Source organism: Peromyscus californicus, unplaced genomic scaffold, assembly GCF_007827085.1.
Source record: "Peromyscus californicus insignis strain IS unplaced genomic scaffold, ASM782708v3 Scaffold_6__1_contigs__length_162567912, whole genome shotgun sequence".
Lineage (NCBI taxonomy): Eukaryota > Metazoa > Chordata > Mammalia > Rodentia > Cricetidae > Peromyscus > Peromyscus californicus.
This window is the reverse complement of record NW_026294584.1, coordinates 35076602-35093124: the sequence shown is the minus strand read 5'-3', so window position 1 is coordinate 35093124 and position 16523 is coordinate 35076602. Positions and strand designations below refer to the sequence as shown.

The window sequence follows — 16523 nt, the reverse complement described above, 5'->3', positions numbered from 1 at the left end:
TGCTACAGAAGCCCCTCCTCATTCTTTGAGACATAAGTCAAAAGCAGAAGTGAGCCTAGGCTATACTGGTGGCCTTTAGGAAACTTTTCCTAAAGGCTGTCACCTTCCGAAAGAAGGCTGGTGTGCAGGAGGTGGCAAGGTGATCTGTAAACTGCATCGGAAATCTGCAGGTATTTCCTCCTTCTTGCCCCATTCTTGAATCCCCGAAGGGAGTGCAAGTTGGAAACATTTTTACCCACTGCTCTTAGGAAAGTGGCTTAGCCTATTCTATTTAAACCTCCAAGGACAGTGTGACCCCAGCTAAATTTAGGCCACTCACATATTACATAACCTCTATGGCCACTTCAGGAGGCAGGTGTACAGATAAGGAAACTGAGGTTGCTGGCAGTCTTTATCACATCACTAGCAAGAGGTAAAACCAACACTCAAGTGCAGGCACCCCTTCAGACTTCTGCTGTGGTTTGCTATTGTTCATTTACATATATCAACACGCAGCCATCACTGGCTCTAAACTCATGACAAGTTGCTCAACCCAGCATTAAAATCTTCAATCCAGAAGCTGCAAACTTTCCAATTATAATATTGGATTCTTAAAATTAGTCTCCCTGCAAATTTATTCTCTGATTTTGTATGGACTAGAGTTTAGGTCTCAGGATCAGCCTCAGAGTTTGGGTTTGGCCAAGAGTGTCCTAATCACCTTGACAGGAAAGGGAGTCTTGCTTCAGGGAGACTTTCTACACTCACCCTCCCTCCCTCCTTCCCTCCCTCCCTTTCTCTCTCTCTCTCTCTCTCTCTCTCTCTCTCTCTCTCTCTCTCTCTCTTTCTTCTTCCCGATTCGATTCCTTCCCCTTGAGATTTGTCCATCTGCCAGGGCACCTGCCCCACACCATTTGCTGTGCCTCTTTGACTGCCCTCTGCCTTCCTGCCGAGATTTCCACCTAGGGCTTGCCAATACATTCCCCTCATACTCCGTTCCGCTTGGCTGCCTGAATTTACACTGCCTTTTGATGAGTCTTTGCTCAAGTTCCAGTCACACTCTAATTGATTGGTCTAGATTTTAAGTTCTGGCCGTCCTCATCTGCTCCCATAACTGAGTGAAATGAGGCTGTGTGTGAAAGCTTCATGTGCTGTGGACTGGGTAAGTTTGTCTGGGAGAGTTGGAGGCTAATAGCATGAAGGTTGTGGATCAGAAGGAAAGGGGGAGCTGAACATATGATGTCATCGATCTATAGGTAAGTTCATGACAGCAAGGGGAAGGAGAAATGGGGAGAGAATCAATTTAGGTAGCACAAGTTTCCTGTTGGATTCTTAGTTTCACACGTGATTTAAGGAATGGCCATTGGGACCCACTTTATGAAATGACACTGTGGTCAGCTCTCCAGCCCTGGCTGGCCACTGCTGGTTCCTAAGCTTCCTTCCTAGAAATGGGGACCACTTGATCCCACACAGCAGATTTGGATAGATTTCACCCAGGTAACAGAGACTCATAAAACATTAGAAGAAAGCTCTCTCTCTTTCTTTCTCTCTTACACACACACACACACACACACACACACACACACACACACACACACCCCAATAACAACAACAAACCTAAATATATTTTAATTCTTACAATCCTGCTACATTCCAAATCTGTTCTACTGCTAGTCACCGTGACTTACTTTGATCATAAAGTTAAGAGATGTACTCCAATGATGGAAACACCTATAAGTCATTGAAATTAACTGTGGGGGTTCACTATGGAATTCCTCTGCTGCTGGTACACATTACCACTTTCTCCTTTTCCCCTGAGATTAGTGGTCAGTTTATATTGCTTTCTGAGAAAGAAAATCAGCCCTAAAAAGACACAACATAATGGAAAGCATCTGTGTCATTTAAATAAATATAACATCACCACTAAAAAGAGAATAAAGATATTAGTTTTTTCTCATCCTTCAATCATGTGTGCATCCATACTATGAAATATGAAATAAAAATTCACTTCAGCTCTAGATCAGAATATATAGTTTTGGCTATCAAGCACACATAAGTACACCTTTATGCACACATGTGCACACAGACACACATAGATACACATATAATAAGAGAAAAATTTAAATCCCAATGACACTATTTTTGTAAAGGCTGAATTCTAATAACAAAATCACAGCTAACACTACATATAATAGTTATCTCATATATGTTAGAATGAGCATATTTGTGTTTGAGGTAGCTAAATAGATATCATTTTAAATATCAAACATTTCAATATTATAAATGAATAAACATTTTATGAAGTGTCCAGTGGGAGTAGGAACTGAAGGAGCAAAAGGTGAGGGCATGTCACAGATGGTTTAGTCTTTCTCTAATTGTACTGTGAACATAACAGAAAGCTGTCATCCTGATACAGTGGAGTGCTTGTGACAACTCTGTTAAGGACGAAGGGTTTGGTGTTCTTAGAATAGTTAAATGCACTTGTATTTTTTCTTTTCCTTTACATTCATTTTATTTTAAATAACTGAATTTAGGTTTTTCATAAAGGAAAGGCATTTTTAGATTTTCTAAGTTTTGCATCTGAAGAGAAAGCATGCCAACAAAGTTGTGACTTGAGAGTTGGAATTTCTCTAGAACTTTGACTCTTTATGGTCTAAGTTTCTAATGATGATACCTACTGAGTACAACTGGGTTGTTGGTTCTAATCCCTGCTGGTTAATGAGTGCAAAATCTCTGAAGTTGGGACAAGAGTTGCCCCAGGTGCAGAGACTGTATTCTGATTGGTTTAATATCCATTGTGGTAAAGCCATACTTATTGCTAGCAACTAATTCATTCATGCCTATGTCACAGTGTCATAGGAAATGAGGCAAGAGTGACAACTTCCCATGCTACCTCTGAGGAAGTTTCTTTAATCCCTAGAGAGAGCCACAGGGAGGAAGCAGTTTCCTTTTCCTCCAGAGACAGTGACTGAATATGAAGTCTGGATTCACATAGTGGCTTTGTGACTATGAGAGGACATGGGATGGCTGAGGGCACTGAGATGATGCCTATGTGTCAGAAGTCGTAGGAGAGAAAAGACCTGGCCCTGTGACTGCTACAGAGTGAAAGAGCTGTTTGTCAACTCCTTGTCCCGGAAAAAGCTCTCCTTACTTAGTGTAGTGGCATTTTGCGTAGAATTTCTAGTTTCCAAGTTGTAGATATGTTCAAAGTTAGTTAAGAAAAATTTAGGCTATTAGTTAAATAATGATTTCAGGTAAATACTGAAAGCTACATACAGTGGTATTAGTTCTGTGGAGCATGGGGGCATTTTTTTGTTTATTTGAAATTTAAATCTGACCAGATACTTTGCTTTTTAAAATTTTCTTTTTCTTTTTGGGATAGGGTTTCACTGTGTGGTCCTGGCTGTCCTGAATTTCATTACGTAGACCAGGCTGGCCTGGAACTCACAGGGACTCACCTCCTTCTGCCTCCTGAATGCTAGGATTAAAGTCATGAGTTACCATGCTCAGCAAATACCTTGCATTTTATCTGGGTATTTTTAAACTTATGGTATCATGAACATTACTTGATTCAGCAAAGAAAGGCTTTTTTTTTTTGGCTTGGTTTTATTGGTCATGTGCTTTCAGGAAAAAAAGGTAAGGATATATTCCATAGCTTGAGCATGTGTGTTTGACCTAGAGCTAGTAGAAAATGACCAGTCTGTCTTCCTTCTTGGAGCCTGCCAATGCACCCCCACCCAGATTTGAGATGCTGTAATATAGGTTAACAGTGGAAATAGGAAGACAAACCTTATTTAGAAACTAAAATCTTAGCTACTCCTTTACTAGTTACACGCATAGTCCTGAAGAACTCAGCTGAGTCTCAATATCCCATCATGGTTCTGAGAAGTTCACGTGTCATTGTGGGAAGCAGCCATTATGGTATGCGCATAAAACTTGTTAAAGAAAACTGTTAGCCTCTCTTGTTTGATGACTGTGAAGAGTTCAACTGCCTTTTATTCTCAGAAGCCAGCAGAACTCCTTCATTCATGCAACCAAGCACCTGTGCTGTCCCTTCCTCTCCACACTGAGCAGCATGGGTAGACAAGCTGTGCATGAGGGAAGTGCCTGGTGCAGGGAAGAGCCTATGCCTGTCTCACTGTATTCCTGAGTTTTGCTTTTCACTCTGGGACTGATAGAAGAGTGCTTGTAAATGCAGATCTTACTCATATTATTACCGCTAAATAAACAGGAAGGAACTGTTGTGCCTTTTCTCAGCAGGCAGAGACTTAACATTTTTAACATCTTCAGCAGGAGGGAGGTACAGTAAGTGCCGTATACTCAAATAATACTTAATGAAGCACACACTGCCTTCGAATGGGTTCCTGCCTTCTGGGCAATGAGTAGAATATGCATTCTTAATATGCCACTCCTTACTCAGGCTGTGGCTGCAAAAAGGTAAAATGAGGGTAGAGAAATTGCAAGCGGTATGGTCCAATTGAAACCATTACAACTGCCCTGTGCTGCAATGTTTTAAATGTGATGACGGCTCTTATATTGAAGGTGATTAAGCTTCTGAAGACCATTTGTCAGGAATGTTAGAGAAATAACTACAGTTGTTTTCCTCTTTCTTATAACGTGGGGGATACTCTTAGCTCATCAACTGGCAGGTGAGGAATTTAATCCTGCTCCATCTGAAGAGGCTCCTCTGCTCATTTGAGGCTTCCACGAAACCCTAGTAGATTTTTAAACTTTAGTGCACACTAAAGTTGCCTTGGGAATTTTGAAATAAGTTGCATGCTAAGGCTACACCTTTGGAGACTCTGACCTCAGTGTGCTGGAGTTCACCAGAGCTTCGGGATTTCTCTCAAAGCTCACTAGAAGAGATCCTAACACAGTGACTTTGAGAACCACTGAACTGTTGTACTAAACAGACAGCTGGGATCCCTGATAGCAGCATGGACTCTGATTGGACTAAGAGGTGATGTTAAACTATTACTTTGACTTTTTTTTGCTTCTACATTCCTTATTTACTATGGAAAGAGGCAACAAATGTGCCTCTAAAACGCTTTTATCTATTTTATTATTTTATCATTCTAGGGTAGGTGACCCTTAAGCGCTAATCTTCTAACAGTGGAGGGGGGGGTTGTTCTGAGACGTGAGCATTGTTGGCATTCCTTTTCTCCATTTTAATGTCGAAGCCTCCCCTCTATGGGGAAATTTTTACATCTCTCAGGAAGTGTGTGGTACTAACAGCATTTGGATGGTGGTTTGTCTCATTTGCCTTCCTTGTGAAGCAGGCAGCTGCCTTCACTTGCGAACACGCAGCCGATAGAGGATAAAAGCGTTTTCCTTAGCTCCTCCCACAATTCCAGAAGTCACTGTGTTCCTGGGGTGGGAGTCATCTGATGGATGCTTCCCTTGGCAGTTTGTGTGGATGGCTGTACTTCTTGTATGCCTTTTAGGGCTGGCTCTCTTATGATCTGCTTAGGAAGAATGTTAAAAGCTTAGCCCTGGGCATCCACATTGTCTCACGGTGTTGACCTCAGTTCCAACCAATTCAGACCATGTCTCCCTGTCGCTTTGGTCACCCAGCAGACAGGTGATGATGGACACAGACTACAGCTGCACACTGTACCGAGGGCTCCAGTTATTAGTTTCCCTCAAAGATGTTTGGGTCTCAGGTAACTGACATTTATTAGTTTTTATTTGCTGTTAGATGTGGGAACAAATGATCACAGCAATGTCTACTGTTGTGAGGGATAAAACACAATCTCTTTGGGGGAGCAACATGATCCAGCAATTTAATTTTTTTAGTGTGAAATTTCTTACTTCTGAAATAGAAGCTAGTTTTGCAGAGATGCTTTGTGGTTATCGTGATACTTCCTGAATTTCTAGTTTAAAAAACAGGGTGGTTTTCCGAAGACTCACCGCCCTGTGTGCATTTTGAGATACATCACCACTTAGAACTTAGTCAACACAACCAGATCGAGAGAAATTTGGAAAAGTTTAAATTACTTGTGAAAGAATTAGCTTGTTCTTTTCCCTGTCTGAAATCTAAGCCTGGATAGGGATACATTGATGATTTTGCAAATGTTAGTGGACTGGAGTGGGGCAGAACTATTGTTCTATATATTTATTTATTTACTTATTTTTGATTGGGGAGTGCCACAAATCAATAAGGATCACAGGGCACCATGTTAATGACAAGTCACAGGAGGAGGCTCCATAAAGGGTGTGAAAACTGGTCTCTCATTGCAGGAATTGGGTTGGGCCACCCGTGGCCCCCCTTCTCAAACACAAATATTTTCATATAATAAAAGCCTGTTTCCTTATGCTTATAACTCAACCTCCATTCCGGAGACGACGCCTCCATTTTAAAGGGATTTGCTGCGAGGACTCCTCCCGGCCTTGCAGGTTTTTTATCTCTTTGGCATTCTATTTCGCAGAGTTGAAGAATCCCTCTGGGGTGTCACTCTGGGTGAGAGGGACAAGAAACACCCACTAGGACCCAACCCGGCAGCCAGCGGCCGAGCATGCGCTGAGAGTTTGTGCAGCTGGCCCTGGCTGCCGCGGCTGCCTTGTCCGGACTTGGCGAGGACTTGGGAGGGACAGCGGTGTTGGGAGGTGGCTTAGCAGAGACTTTCCAGCGACTGCTGCCCGGCACTTTTTTTTTTTTTTTTTTCCTTTTTCTTTTTCCCAGGAGTCAGCGACGGCGACGGCTGGGGAGAGTAAGACAAGGAAGCGTCTGCTGCTGGAGCCAATGCCGCCCTTTGGCTCTCCGGGAGGAGCGTCTCTGCCCGGATGAGTGTCCGCCGTGTGTACCCGACTGTCCCCCGGCGGGAGCGCGGCTCGGAAGGTGGGTGGCCACAAGTCCTGCATCTCTCCTGCCCGCGCTCCCCGCAGCCCGCCGGAGTGGCTTCTGCGCTGCACGGTGCGACCTGCCGGGGGCGCGCGGCCGCGGTGGCTTTGCCTGACCGCGCGGGCTTTGTGCTCTGCGGGCGGCTGGGACCTCAGGGTCGCGGCGGCGTGCAGGGCCCCGAGGTTGCGGGGTGGGTTAATGACCTGCCCGGAGTGGGCACAACTGGCACCCTCCCTGATTCCCCAAAGTCCCCTCCCCGCCACCCCGCCACCCCGCCCCGGGCTCATCCATTATTCCCGGACGACAAACAGTGTTTCTCACATTCTCCCAAAGGAACCCTAGTCCCGGGGCGGAATCCTAGTTCCGCGCTGCGCCCCCTGTGGTCCCCCGAGTTCACACCCCGGGCTGTGCGACCTGGTGGTGGGGCGGGGAGCGCGGAGCTGGAAACTCAGGAATTGTCCTGTTGAGAAGGGCACTTGTGTGCTCCGCTTCACTGTGTGTGTGTGTGTGTGTGTGTGTGTGTGTGTGTGTGTGTGTGTGTGTGTGTGTGTGTGTGTGTGTGTGTGTGAGTGAGGGTAGCAGTAGAGCCTGTGGCATCTCCAGAGACTTAAAGGTTTGTAACCTTTAGGACAGTTGCGAACAAACAGTCCCCTGGGAGGGAGCAAAGAAAGTCTCATCAGAATGCAGGAGGCCGCGCCGCAGGTCCCCTGGGAACCGGTATACTGTACACCTCCATTCATCCCGAGAGTCAGCCTTTTCTCTTGGCAGCAGGTGTTATCTGAAGCCACGTTAGAACTTTTGGGAGTTTTGTTCCCTTTATGACTCTAACAAATGAGTTTTGATGAGACGATGTCTCGAATAAACTAGGCTTGGGGATCTTGGGGACCCATCCGAGGGCCAGCAGAACACTAGGCTGGCAGAGGGGCGCACTTGCTGTGAAGTTAGTTCTCTGTTGTACCCGCCCCTGCAGATCGCGGCTTTGCCTGCCCTGGTAGGATGTGGTGAAAGAATGGGGCTTCTCCCTCCAGAGAGTCAAAATGGCCAGAGAAGATTCCGTGAAGTGTTTGCGCTGTTTGCTCTACGCCCTCAACCTGCTCTTTTGGGTAAGTCTACAGTTCCACCATCCCAGCAGGTGAGCATGGCTGGACCTGGTTTTCTGCACCACCAGAGAAGGCGCCAAGGGCCATGGCTCAGCATTAATTAACGACGTGAGATCACATCCTCTGTTTTTCAGAGAAGGAAAATTTGACCTTCTTAAAATGCCTTTGATCTAGCTCAAGTTCCATCTGCAATTAGAAAAAAAGTTCGCTCCTGTATACAAGTGCCAATAACGTTAGACTTGAAGCTAATCTAAGGATATAAATAAATGCACGTGCTTGTCCTGGTAGATAAGATAATTATGACATACTACTCGGGAACCGCTAGTTTGCAGGACTTTTAGATAACTGTGCAAGCCTTGCATTTTTTCTTTACGTCATAACTCTGAGCCTATAAAAATTGGTTGGGGCAAACGGTCTTAATATGTCTTTAGAAGGATTCATACCTAGAGATCCTATCAGAAGTCTGAATAGGTTTTTAAAGGGAATTCCATACAGTCTAAAAGGTGGTTTTCACATAACTATTTCTAAGTTGGGATGTTTGAGGAATTTTATGTATGCTTTTGAGGAAAAAAAAGACACAGCCATTTAAGGAAACAAAATACATGAAGTTTAACAGGCCCATGGAAATTATGCTGCATGAGTTAGTGACACTTCATGCTTTCATAAAGTGTTGATACTGTATTATTTATAATGCTTAGAAAAATGTAAATATTAAAACTGTGAACGCTACTTCAGAAGGCTGTCATGCTTCAGCAAATTCTCTTTTGCCACTTTCGTTTCCTTTCGGTAATTTATATTCAACATTTCCTGCTGGAAATTTTAGTGTGCAGTTTATTTCTCTGTCTGCCTAGCATTGGCCAGCCCCCTTATTTCCTGACAGCTATTATATCAGGTCTCTAGAGGATGGCGTTTTTGTTAAATTGCTCCTTTAGGATTGACACCATTCTAAGATGACAAATTAAGTCGTTAATAAGTCATCTGAACCATATCCAAAATGACAACTTTTAAAAAGTCAATATGAAAATTAAAGCATCGAGTAGTTACATCTGGCATTTGGAAATGGAAAAATCACTAATTGATCTTACTGTACTTTTCAGTTCTAAAAGGACATATTTTAAAGTGGGTCATTAAATTACTGATTTAGCTATCAAGTATTAAGACTCTGAACTCTGTAAAATGTGTATTGTTACTCCTATTGCTGGGTTTTGACTTGCCTACATTATGCTTTCTAGTGACAGATTTGTTACCGTCGCAGTTTCTCACTAAAGGAACCTTTATGGAAGGCCTGTTGAACTTCCTTTCTTTGTAAATCAGGAAATTGAGAGCCAGTGAAATGGCATGTCAGAGGTCAGCTATTCCAATGGTGGTGCCAGGGACAGGGCTAAGCTCGCTGGCACCTAGACGGTGCCTTTAACACGTAGCCCCTACTCACCTCTGAACCTCCTTACTAACAAGATCTCTTGTTTGTTGTTCAATTAAAAAAAATAAAGCGTTTGGGGGAATTTCTTAATTTTTTCTTCCATTGGGGAAAATACCCAAATCATTCTGCAAAGGTATTACTCTTCTGAATAATGAAATTTGCTTTAAACCACCCCCACTTAATCATTTGCAGGCCCCTTCCTGCTGCCAGGGACTGCTAAGTGTTATTCTTTTACTGTTAGCCTGTCCTTCAACTTTCTGACTGTGAAAGTATGAGTGTTATGATTTGCGTGTTTATCTAGATTGTTACCTGCTCTGTCTCCAGCCCTCCTCTCTCCCCTCCAATATCTCCTCTGTAACAATCCAGCATGTTTTCCCCTGCGTTTTAATTTGTTTTAGACAGAAGTACCATTACTTATTGCTATCCACACGTATCTATTCATTTTCATGTATGTTCATGATTTTTCATTTCATTATTTTTATAATTGTCATAGACATGAGATTGCTTATACCAGAATACATGTGAGGACAGCAGTCACACAAAGACAAAAGTGTAGTTAACGTCTGTAAAATACGAAACTACAAAGTAGCTCCTATGTGGTTAGCATGTATTTGCTACGTAAATTTAGTGCCTTGGTTTTCTCGTCTTTAAAATAGGTAAACCGGCTCCTGTAGTTTTAGGGGTGTGCTGAGCATTCAGAACAGTGGCACATGGTGCTGTCTGCTTAGGAACTGTGTGGCCAGCACGGTTACCACAATCTTGCTAATCTCCTCAAGGAGACAAACAGGAAGTGGATTGATACTATTCCTGGTAGCAGGAGTGGTAATTATTATTGTCCTGGTGAGAACCGCTGCCCCCCCCACCACCACCACCACTGTGCTTTTGATCTAGTAACCTTGTTTCGGCATTCTATAGCTTAGAAGTAAAGTCATCAACATATCTTATTGTTTGTAACAAAGTATCTTGTTGCCGTTTTGTTAGGAATACTGTGCTTTTCAATATCGGACAATCTGAAAATGGAAAGTATTATGTTACTATTACTTTACCTTTGACCTCTCCCAATGCCTGCAAGAATTACCACCTGTAGTGAAACACATCTTTATAGCTTTTTTTTAATACAAATATTCTGTAGATGGGTATGTGTTCTTTTATAGTGCCAACACCTTTTGTCTTGGTTAAGGTTTCTTTTTCTATATAGAATTTAAGATTTAAAAAAAAGTGTGTGTGTGTGTGTGTGTGTGTGTGTGTGTGTGTGTGTGATGTGTTTGTGGGTCTGCTAGTGTTTTCAACCCCTTTTCTGGGCCTGTCCCTGGGTTTGCACCTTCTAATTTTCCTCACTGCTCCACACACAGGCTTTCTTTCTACTTCTTCTTCTTCTTCTTCTTCTTCTTCTTCTTCTTCTTCTTCTTCTTCTTCTTCTTCTTCTTCTTCTTCTTCTTCTTTTTTTAAGATAAAGCAGTACTTGCTAGGAAGCATCAGAACAGGAAGTCCAGGTCCAACTTTGTTTATTTATCCCTATGTAGAAAAGCTATACTGCTGGGACCCATGCTGAATGTATTTTCAGTGATGTCAAGTAAACCTCCTCAGTGGGAAGGATTGGCTGTCCACCTGCTCATTCCAAGACCTCTAGAGCTGGCCTCTCAGTCCATAAAGTACATGAAAGTCACCAGAGCATGCTGCTAAACTTCAGGCTCAGCTTCTCTGTGTGCCCTTGCGCACAGGTGTGTGTGTGTGTGTGTGTGTGTGTGTGTGTGTGTGTGTGTGTGTGTGTGTGTGTGTGTGCTGGAATTGAAATGAGGGCCTTGGACATGCAAGGCAAGTACTCTGTCACTGAGTTACGCCCCTGGCTCTCAACATGTTAATGAAGTTTCTCTGTCATATAATTGGTCTGAGCCATTCCCTTAGTTATCTTTGGTATTAGAAGTAGGGCAAACGAATGCGATATCTACATCCCATTTCCTAAATCAGACTTCACATTCTGACTACAGAGAGGGGATTGTTACTCTCTCTCTCTCTCTCATTTGCAAATTGGCACAACTTCCCTTGTTACTCATAGGGCTCCAAAGTAGAACCTTCTATGCTTCTTTTTTTTTTTTTTTTCGAGACAGGGTTTCTCTGTGTAGTTTTGGTGCCTGTCCTGTGTACACCAGGCTGGCCCTGAACTTACAGAGATCCGCCTGGCTCTGCCTCCAGGGTCCTGGGATTAAAGGTGTGTGCCACTGCCGCCCGGCTCACCACTTCACATTTTAAATTGACAAACTCGTACCTTTTATGTATTGTATTGACACTCAATCCCCTTTTCCCCACAGTGAGGTTTTTTTTTGTTTTGTTTTTTCCACAGAAGAGAATAATACATCTTAATTGAGAAAACATAGACAACCTATATAATTTTTGTTTTGCTATTCTCAGAATTGAAAAATCTTTAAGGAAAAGCATAGATCTTGAGTGTTAACTTTCATAGGTACGAGGTGTCGATGTGTCTAAGAGGAAGCAATCCACAGGTCCTCAGACCCCAGTGCTCTGTGTTCTCTTCATTCCCGAGGAGCTGTCACTCTGTCCTGCTGTCTGTTGAGTGTCTTCCGCCTTATGAAGAAGCTCGACCCTGCTGTGGTTGCCGAGGGACAAAGGATAGACTCTGGTGCCTAGTGTTTCATGGGTGCTGTGTAGCTGTGTGGGGAGCCGCACACAGGGAGTGCTTGATACTGGATCTCTGCTGCTGAGAGCTCTCTGGAGATGATGCTTCTTGCTGCCCAAGATGCTGAAAGGATGGAGATTATTTTTATCTGAAGCATCACACACTTCCTGTTCAAAGGACACATTATTTAAAGGACTGAAAGATTTCTTCTGTTTTAAAAATGACTTCTATAGCTTTCTGATATGGGCATTATTCTTAGGTGATATGTGTCTGTTATTATAAAGAGAAATAAGTGTGATTTTTTTTAAAGTTTGTGAAAATGGAAAACACTTTGTATTTCACAAAATGTGTATTTGTTTTTAATTTTCTAAAAGCGTGCTACCCTTTCTGCAATGTTCAACTCCCATTTCACTTTTCATATGAGTGTCGTTGGTGTTTACTTACCATTTTAAAAGATACTCAGAGTGGACTTTCCCTGAGTAAACATGAAAAGAGACCTAGAATGACTAAAAAGTGAACAGGAAATCGTGTTCATGGTTTAGGGATGGGCTGGGGATAGATGAAGAATCAGCAGGTGGGGGAGGAATTCTCATTGTGTTCTCTGGACATTAGCATCTGTAGTGAGCTGCTTTTCTACTATGCACTCCTTAAAAAGTTACACTCTGGGCAAGTGGGAGTTTATCTCCAAAAAAATAGTTATTTTGTCATATTAAAATACTTTTAAAATTGATACTCTTAACTTCATACTATGAATGGCATTCAAGGGCTTTGTGGCGCACGCCTTTAATCCCAGCACTCGGGAGGCAGAGCCAGGCGGATCTCTGTGAGTTCGAGGCCAGCCTGGTCTCCAAAGTGAGTTCCAGGAAAGGCGCAAAGCTACACAGAGAAACCCTGTCTCGAAAAACAAAAAAACAAAACAAAACAAAAAAAAAACAAAAAAAAAAAAAAAAAAAAAACTCTTCATAAATGGTGATGAAAAGCCATGTGATTTTTTTTGAGCTTTCTTAAAAATAATTTTCCACCATGAAAAAAAATTAATCAAGGCAAAAATAGTATTTTAAAAATACAGTATGTTTCAGCTGTCACAGGCTTGAGTCCCTGTGTACCTCACGGAATGCTTCTGTGGAGTAGATGGTAGGTTCTGGATTACATCCACTCCCACTGGAGAGAGGAACATTGGTTCCTCACCCATCCTACCAACATCACTCAAGGAATAACCCTAAGCTAGCACGCTGGGACAGTGGAGTTGACTGCAGCTGGCTGAAACTGTAGTGCCGAATGAAACATTCTACCTTCCTTTCATGACCATATTCATTCTCTTGTAAACCAGTGTGATTTTGAGAATGGAGATGATGCCTCCACTAATTATACCAGCACATTGGAGACTTAAAAGTGAGTCTCTCTGGTCCAGGGGATGAAACTCATCCTATGTAGGGAGAGATGTATGAAAACTCTCATTCCGAACTGTTATTCTGGGTGCTATTGATTGCCACCACTGATTAATGCAGCCTGTGCTTAAATGATGCCCGTGAGTAATTTCTCAATCTTCTCTGGCCATTATTAACATTGTCTGTTCTTTCAAGATGTTGACAAATAGTTTCATCGTTTGTACTCTTCTCTTCTGTCACCCACTCCAACAAGGGAAGCTGGGAAGGCACGCAGGGCAGGGGCGGAGGTATCATGGGAACATGTAGCTTCAGCCTCCAAACCAGCAAGAATTTATTTTACTTTTCAGTAAATAAAAAGTCATTTTTTGAAGAAGCAATGCTCTTGCTTCAGTTCAGCATTTACAAGATGAGTAGATGGAGCTTCCAAAAGCCTGGGTTCTTTGTCTGCGTGCTCTTTGTGGAGACAGGAGAGCTAAGATCTAGACCTCGCTGACATTCTGTCCTTGCTAACAGAGCTGACACACAAAGGAAAAGCTCAGGAAGGTAGCTCGAGACAGTTATCATTCTTGAAGAGAATCTTTACCTCTGCCATGTTCTATGATTTATGAAAACAGTTGAAGAATTTCAAAGCTTTGTGTTTGGCAGTGGCCTAGTTTGTGCAAACTATAGATATATGCTTCATAACACAACTTAGAAAATGTTGCTCCTGTAAGTTACACTTCTGGGTTACATAATGTCAGGATGACTTAGTGAAATGATTCCGTCTCATTTGGGTTTAGTTCCTCGGTGTAGCCATGTTCCGTTTGTGCCTTCTGTTGCCACTTTCTGAGCCTCAGTGGGTGAAATCACTCTCTCAGGATGAGGTTGTTTTTAGGCCTTTATGCCATTTGTTTTCAAAGGTGCTTGCTTACTGTGGCAGAAGGCTTTGTGTTGATATTTATTTTGACCAGTGTTCCAGACACCGCTGCGGTGTTTGCTAGACACCTGTCCGCATACACAGTGACACGTGGGAGAATGTAAAGTTTACAGTTTTTTTTTTTTAAATTCATTTATTTATTATGTATACAGCATATGTGACTACAGGCCAGAAGAGGGCACCAGATCTCATTCAAGGTGGTTGTGAGCCACCATGTGGTTGCTGGGAATTGAACTCAGGACCTCTGGAAGAGCAGTCAGTGCTCTTAACCTCTGAGCCATCTCTCCAAAGTTTACAGTTTAAAGCACTCCTATACTAGTTTCTAACCTGCGTTGTAAATCATTTCATGGTCATTCGGCCAGCATCTCCCTACAAAAAATTTCTAGCACGTGAAGTTTTGTTCTGTTAAAGCATCTAATTTTGTTAAAGATCTCTAATACTCATCTTGCTTAGAAAGCAGAAAACATTTCCATTCAGTTTAATTCTTTTCCCGTTCACTCACCTAACTGGTATTAGGCCCTACTACTGAGTGAGTACTCTTCAGATGGGTAGGTAAAACAGAAAATAAGATCGAGGCTCCCCCAAGGACTGTGGGGAGAGCATTCAGAGTGCTGTGGGTACAGAGGGAGGCTGGAGACAGTCTTTCCACTCTGACAGATGTTTGGACTAGTGTTCAAGGAGACGTGGAGGTTACTTTGCTTCTGAGGACTGGAAGGCCGGGGCGGGGCAGAGGCAACTGCAAAAGCAGACATGGAACACTGGGAGGTGTGCACGGTGCCCTTTGCAAGGACTTCCATCATTGTTCAACTATGGGAAGGAGCTGGCAGCAAACAGGATTGAAGAACTAGATTACGGAGTGAGTAGGAGGGCCTTGTGTGACCTCTGCAAGGCATTTAAACTTTATTCTCTAGGAGGGAGATGAGGGAAGAGGCAGTAGGAGTTGGGGAATAGCGTAGGGACAGCTATGTTCTGAAGCATTCTTGATCCTGCATTGTGGAATAGGCGTCTATGAGCTGGAGATACATCTTATGAAGATGATTGCTACATCCTGTCAAGAAAGGATGGAGGCTTGAACTAGCCTGAAGCAGCAGGAGATGGGGAGGGATTTGCCAGACACCTCTCAGGAACCATGCGAAAAATTCAAAACTAATTAAATGTCCAGCGAGGAAGGAGAGGCTCAGGCTGTCTGCCAAGTTGCCAGTTGATGTGATTGAAGGGTTCATTACTCCATTCACTAGGCTTGTAAACAGCGTGACGGGCACAAAAGAGCTAGCGGAGCTGAGATCAGCTTTAGACATGCTAAGATTGAGAATGGCCATCCAGTGGCCCTCTGTGCTGTCCACTTGGTAGACTTAACATATCCCGTAATTCCATTTCTGAACTGATTTGGGAATAGTCTAGACTCTTACATTGAGAAAGATTAAGAGAAACTCTTAGGTCAAAAGTGATATGTGATAATAATAGATAATATATTTGGGCCCATTTCATCAAAAGAATCTTCCTTAAAGCAGATTTTTTTTAATGATGCTGTAAAAGTGAAAAAAACTTAAGACTAAGGAAAGATTAAATGTCATACCAAGCCGGGCGGTGGTGGCGCACGCCTTTAATCCCAGCACTCGGGAGGCAGAGCCAGGAGGATCTCTATGAGTTCGAGGCCAGCCTGGACTACCAAGTGAGTTCCAGGAAAGGCGCAAAGCTACACAGAGAAACCCTGTCTCGAAAAATCGAAAAAAAAAAAAAAAAAGTCATACCAAAAGTTATCAGCTGAAAAGGTATGGAACTGGGGTTCCTACTTGGAGTTCAGAGTTCAGTGGCTTCCCATTGTCATCATGCTCAAGGACACACACCTTTCAGGTGTCTTTGAAGGCTAATACTTGACTCCTGCCTGCTTGTGCATTCCCACCAGGAGCAATTTCCCTTTCCTGAACATATCATTCGGCCTTGCACTCTGGAACCTATGCTCTTCTCTTTGACTGGAAAGTTCTTTTTATCCTTTTCCTTCCTAATTAACTTGACACTGCTCTACAGATCTCAGCTACCCTAGAGAAACCCCTTTGACCCTGTGGATTAGGAGTCGTTAAAGCATCATGTAGTTTTTTTTTTCTTCTTGCACTTAGTACAGTTTGCAGTTGTCCATTCACACCTCCGATGAGTTGGTAGTGTGTGTTCTCTTCCCTTAGTTCATTGCATCATAGAGATAGTATCAGTTTCTTCTCATTAGTGTGTCTCTAGCACAATACTTGGCCA

At 43.0% G+C, this 16523-nt stretch overlaps 1 protein-coding gene across 3 annotated transcripts in view; it reads left to right on the top strand.

The window, feature by feature from the left end:
• Positions 1–6522: 6522 nt before the first annotated feature.
• Tspan12 (tetraspanin 12) overlaps positions 6523–16523 on the top strand; it is a 66043-nt gene continuing 56042 nt past the window's right edge. Inside the window, exons 1-2 of one of the 3 annotated variants that reach the window (XM_052720444.1) lie at positions 6523–6814; positions 7788–7920. In XM_052720444.1, coding sequence (XP_052576404.1) covers positions 7855–7920 — 66 coding nt within the window. In that variant the 5' untranslated portion in view covers positions 6523–6814; positions 7788–7854. Of the gene's footprint in view, positions 6815–7327; positions 7431–7787; positions 7921–16523 lie in introns of those variants that run through there. The other 2 variants (XM_052720442.1, XM_052720443.1) reach the window with 2 other exon arrangements.